The sequence below is a fragment of the Lactuca saligna genome, chromosome 5 (assembly GCF_052625555.1).
Source record: "Lactuca saligna cultivar CGN05327 chromosome 5, ASM5262555v1, whole genome shotgun sequence".
In the NCBI taxonomy this organism is placed as follows: Eukaryota; Viridiplantae; Streptophyta; class Magnoliopsida; order Asterales; family Asteraceae; genus Lactuca; species Lactuca saligna.
The window spans coordinates 135,095,484-135,101,435 of record NC_136421.1 but is presented as its reverse complement, the minus strand read 5'-3'; the positions used below and the strand labels follow the sequence as shown (position 1 = coordinate 135,101,435).

At 31.4% G+C, this 5,952-nt stretch overlaps 1 protein-coding gene and 1 pseudogene across 1 annotated transcript; both read right to left on the bottom strand.

Annotated features, from left to right (window-relative positions):
* Positions 1 to 1,361: 1,361 nt before the first annotated feature.
* On the bottom strand, positions 1,362 to 3,048 carry LOC145044931 (protein TOPLESS-RELATED PROTEIN 2-like). The gene is made up of 6 exons (XM_078993286.1): positions 2,968 to 3,048; positions 2,220 to 2,329; positions 1,942 to 2,125; positions 1,727 to 1,855; positions 1,564 to 1,653; positions 1,362 to 1,458 (listed from the first exon to the last, which is right to left on the bottom strand). The coding sequence occupies exons 1-6, from the start codon at positions 2,980 to 2,982 to the stop codon at positions 1,396 to 1,398; spliced, it is 591 nt and encodes a 196-aa protein (XP_078849412.1). The 5' UTR covers positions 2,983 to 3,048; the 3' UTR covers positions 1,362 to 1,395.
* Positions 3,049 to 3,590: 542 nt separating this feature from the next.
* On the bottom strand, positions 3,591 to 4,595 carry LOC145045741 (receptor-like protein kinase HERK 1 pseudogene; annotated as a pseudogene).
* Between the last annotated feature and the right edge of the window lie 1,357 nt (positions 4,596 to 5,952).

Below are 5,952 nucleotides of genomic sequence, written 5' to 3'. Positions count from 1 at the left end.
TAAATCTACAATAAAGTTATTTAAAAACATGAGATCTAGTCATATAACCATACTCTAGAAGAAGGCATATAAATATTCATTATAATAGTACAATATATCAGTTAAAAATGGGCTACCAATTAAACATTAGATATGGAACAATAAGAGCTTTCTCAATTCACACAAAAATACACATCCCTCTAATAAACTTCTAATGCCAAGATAACTAAAGAAAACTTCCATTAGTTTTTGTTTCCTTTTACTTAATGAGAAAAGACCTAATCTAAACAAATATATAAGGTTGTTGACTTATTTCTTTTATACTTAATACATAAAGATTGTTAATATGTTTCATGGATTGAGACAGCTCATTCAGTCCAAAAAATAAATAGTATTTGTTACTACAATACTTGACGTGAGACAGATAGAATTCATCTATTCACCATTTTACGCATACAATTTGACTTTGCAAGGGATTAACAAACAAACAAACGATCATGTAATTTGTAAAATTTTATATAATTTATTAAATTACAACAATGAAAACATGTCAGATAGTCACATAAAGAAATCATTGATGTTTTTTTTTTTTTCTAAAGCTGAGAAGAAAATTCCTCAAGTGGGGGCACATGGAAAGCAAAACCAGGGGTAAAGTCATGAGTGCCTCATCTCCACTTAATTTCTGGAAAACCATTCCAAGTGCATACCCTAAAGTTTTTGAAACCGAAACAGCCACAACGTTTTCCACCTGACAATACATGAAAACAGTTAATTTGGTTGGATGGAATGGAATCAAGCATTCCATTCCAGATTCCATCATACCAAAAACCATCTAATTGTTATTACTTGAATGTAACTTGCATACCTTTCTTTAACATTGCCACAAAATCTATAATGATCAGGAAACCGTTGTCCCCCTAGCAACTTGGAAGGAAAATTTTCCTTCCGTTTTCTTTAATTTCCTTGCATTATAAAACTCAGGAACACCAATTTTTTATATTTTCTTCTCACTTCCATCTATTTCCCTTCTTTTCATTCGTTAAGTTGAACTCGGGAACAGGATGTAAATTCAATCAAAACCTAAACATCAAAGTTCAAACCTTTTTCTCATTCCTAGTAAGGGAAATTAGACGGAACAAAATTACCTCATCAACCCTAACATTATAAATTTGAATAGTAGAATCATCCTTCTCTATATAGCATTGATATTTTCCCACTCACACATGAGATTTAACTTGAGCAATGAGCATATAAGACTTCGTTACTCACTTTTCCCAAAATGAAATGTTATAATCAATTATCTACAATTCTAGAGAACACTAATATTACAAATACAATTCAAAATATTTAAATCATATAAAATCTAGAAAACTTACATTTACAACTTATCTTAAAAACCGAAAGACATGCTTCAACTTAGACGATGCTTCTTGATTTCTTCTTCCAGTTCCATGCACCAGTAATGTCCCACATACATAGCTGTAATACACTCAAACATACAAATGTGGAATTATAAAAAAGCAGTAAAGGAAACTATTATCTTACAACAAGCAGAAAATTAAGTGTACATCATCTACAACTTGCCTGAGCATCAGCTCCGGATGAAACCAGTGAAGTCCATGAAAAGGAAAGCCCCGTAATTTGTTTCATGTGACCTCTGAGTTCTCTTTTGACCTAATAAAACCATCATGGATATGATAAGAAGATACACTTGCTACAAGACAATCTGATAAGTTGTAAAGGTTACCTGAAAAAACTCTAGGCTGTAAATTTGTATAACTGAATCTTCCCTTCCTATAGCAATGATGTTGTTGTCACGAGGATGGAAAGCCAAGCAGGTGGCTGCAGGCGGAGGGGGCATGAAACTTATCATAGTCTGAAGTTTAAAAAAATCGATCAACTATTTGAAATTGACACATTCCCTATTGATATTTTTAACTTTGAGCTCAAAAGATACATTACATGGAAAGTTGTCATTTGGAACATGGAGAGTTTCCTACCAGAGGCAGACACTAAGAAGCCATCATGCTTTGGCAAAGCAATGCATGCTGCTGACTCTTCATCAGGTTTATTCCCACTTACGTCATTACACATGACAGCTCCCTTTGTTGGTTGCCAGACTTTTGGGGCGATAGATGCAGTTTGACTTAATCGTGTATAATTAAGGAGCAATCAAAAGTCATATTTAAATGTTGAAATATGTTAATCAGAAATGTTCATCAATTATTACTCCAACAAACCTTCCCAGATGGATTGCGTTTATATGTTTCCATTTCCAGACCTTATGAATGCCACTTGAAGAAAGTGCTAGTAAATCTAACCCAGAATTTGTATAGATCAACTGCACAACCTGAAGCAGCAGCCCATTTGTAGATTAAATAAAGTATCACCATACCTGGCAATAATTACTGATAAAGCTAGATTGACATAAATGGCAATGTTGGACTTTTTACCCATTTCAACGAATTTAATTGATTACTAATAGGGATTACACCCCTTATGAACTTAACCTACTTTGCAATGATAATTAGTTGGGAAAATGACTTAAAAGCCCAACGAAGTTTCCAAACCATTCAAAAAACCACAATTATGTTTTGTCTGTTCAAAAAAACTCAACAAACTTAACTTTTTGTCTAAAAAGTCCAACAAAGTTCCAAACCGTTCAGAAAATTCCAATTTTGTTTTGTTTAACTTCGTTGGGTTTCTTTTGAACAGTCAAAACATGATTGGGGTATTTTAAACGTTTTGGAAACTTCGTTGGTCTAACAAGTCATTGTTCTGATACGGTAATAAGCCACGTCATCTGTTTCTCTTATTCGACTTTCAGGAAAGTGTAACTTAATTGGGCTTTTTAGACAAAATGTTAAGTTTGTTGGGTTTTTTTGAACAGACAAAACATGATTGAGGTTTTTTGAACGGTTTGAAAACTTCGTTGGGCTTTTAAGTCATTTTCCCATAATTAGCCAAACATGGCTATTTGAAACAAACCTTGTGGGAATCCATTGGCAAGCGTAGAGCTTTGATGTGAAAGGAATCAACTATATCAGGGAGCTCCCAGCTTTCTTTATTAGCCTGCAATGTACACATATATAGTCAATTGAAGTTATGGATCCAGTACTATTAATACAACTAATAATCAATTGCATTATGGTCTTATACCAATTATCACATAAGGAGAACAATGACCATTATGTTATATGTGAAGTTATCAATATGAAACACTTTATCAATTTAGTTGATGATTTCTTCATATAAATCAGCAAGCGGTTTTGCAATAATGCAAAATCAAAAACTATGGTCAATTCTTAAGAGATTGGCTAGTTAATTTTCTTTTGTAACATAAGAAATGTTATTATAAAACACCAACAAATTAAAAGATATAGCATGCATATATCATGTATCTAATACAAGAAACTATACCATTAGTTGAAGAAACAGCTTACATGCATACATACTATTTCAAAACCATATTCCCAAATTTCTGAAAATAATAATCTTATTATTAGTTGTTGGAAAAAAATTTAAACAGATAAATGTATTATTTTATACCACATTTCTATGTTGAACACATATTTTCTTGTTTTCATTTTTCTTTAAACTTAAAAAGTATTCTAGTAGTGAACCTTACAGCAGATGAAATACCTCACTTGAACTTTCTATTAGAGTAACACAATTAGATCAATATAATCAATAAAAAATATATTTAGTACATAACTTACTTGATATCCAAGAGCAGTATAAAGCATTCTCACAACATCATTTACTGATGGACATTCTTCACGGTCTCTCTTCAAGCATCGATAAGCTATTGTTATAAAAGCCCACAACGAATTTAGGGTTATTTCATCCCTTATATTACCAAAAATAATTGTATCTACTTTGTTTAGTTCGTAACATTCTCGTGCCAATCCTGGTAAAGGGCGATCATCCTTGTTGCTAATACACAACCTTCCACACAACACTTCAAACAACACCACACCTAATGAGTATACATCAGACTCTTTTGTTAAAAACCCGGTTTCCGCATATAGTGGATCACAATATCCAACCGTGCCTACAACTGAGGTGTAAAGAAATGTGAAGTTATTAGTGGGAGCAAATTTGGAAAGGCCAAAATCAGAGATTTTGGCGTTCCAATTTTCGTCTAATAGGATGTTGGAACTTTTAACATCACGGTGCAATACTCTAAGTTGGGTTTCAGAACCATGAAGGTATGCTAATCCACGAGCCATCCCAATGCATATCTTTAACCGTTGTGTCCAATTTAGATCATTGTTGTTGAGATGAAAGTCTAGACTTCTATTAGATAGGTACTCATACACAAGGATTTTCTCATTACTCTCATCACAAAATCCCAAAAGATGGACCAAGTTTTCATGTTTGTAAAGAGAAAGCATTGTGATTTCCTTCCAAAACTCTGGGTTTCCTTGCCCAAATGCACGGTCTAAGCGCTTAGAAACAACCATGGACTGCCCCTCAGAATGGAGGATTTCTCCCTTATACACCTTCCCAAATCCTCCTCTTCCGATACAATTCTCAAGAGCAAAGTTGTTGGTGGCGGATTTTATGGATTCTAACGTTATTTTGAGGTGTTCAACCTCTCTTATATTAGACATCGATTTGGAGATAAATAGGAAAGATAATCAACAGCTCCAAAGACAAGAGCTTGAAGTAGCTGATAATGGATCAATTTTATGGCTTACAAGGCAAGAAATATCTGAAACAAGTTTACAAGTAGAGGTCAATGATCTCTCACACACAATAGATCAAACACCAGTCAATGAGCAATTGCAACAGAAATTGTGCATGTGGAGCAATTTGAAACCATTACAATTCAAATCAACTTGGTGTGTGGTTTGACTTTTGCATTTGAGATATGACAACAAAAATTAGTCTGAACTTTTATGTAACAAGAAATATATCGGCTCCGCCTAGTCACGCCTTGTTGTTGCCGTTGTAGCGAAATTCGCCGTTGCCGCGTTGACTTAGAAAGAGAGACCATTCACTGAGAACGAAAGAAAGAGACCTGCTATAGAATTGACAGTTGTTGCCGTTTTATTTCTTCCTTTTTTTTTTTTGGGTTTTGACTTTTTTTGCTTTAACTTATTCTTATTATAATTTATACAAAATTTCACAAATGGTCCAAATGTTTTTCGGATTTCCTAATATAATCGTTATGAAACTTTCTTTTGCATGGATAGTCTATTTGGAACAAATATTGCACGTAAACAGTCTTTATCATGGATGTCCGTTAGATAGATCCGTTAAATTGAATTTTTTTTTGATAAGAGTCATTCTATCATTTTATGAAATTTGTCTAAGGACCAATTGTGAAATATTACAATGTTAGTCTATCATTTTCTTTTTACATTTTCGGCCCTCTTTATTACTTTTATTTTTTAACTCAAATTTCTTTAAAAAAAATCCTTATTTTTTTCACTACTTTGTTATTATATATTTTTTAAAAGTTAGAATTTTAGAAATTAATTGTTTTACATGAAATCTTTTTGTGAAATATATTTATTTTTACATGAAATGTAACATTTATATAAATAAAAATGAAAACTTATAAATTGTAATCATCACGAAAATATATATTATTTAAAATATAAATATTTTTGTTTTCTATTTTCCATCTAAAAAAACTGAAGTATAAAAACAACGTTTAATTACTTTTAAATTTTTACATGATGTAATTTTTAAAATTTATCTTCATTTATCTTCTACAAATATATTTATTTTTATAAAAAAAATATGATGTGTTTATTTAACAAATATGTAATTATAAAAATAATAGTATGATGCTACTTTATTTAAAAATATAAGTATGCAATTTTGAGTTAAAATAATTAACATATGAATAATAAAAAATTAATTCCGTTTAATTCATTTTATTTAATGTGTTTTGTAACGGATTTATTTTTATATTAATTTCGTTTAACTTATTTTATAAAAATATATAAAATATTTTCT

Excerpts from the sequence above, each read along its gene's own strand:
- LOC145044931 (XM_078993286.1), bottom strand. Across the intron at positions 2,126-2,219 it reads AACGCAATCCATCTGGGAAG|TCAAACTGCATCTATCGCCC; the intron begins GTTTGTTGGAGT and ends TACACGATTAAG. Across the intron at positions 1,654-1,726 it reads ACAGCCTAGAGTTTTTTCAG|GTCAAAAGAGAACTCAGAGG; the intron begins GTAACCTTTACA and ends TGGTTTTATTAG.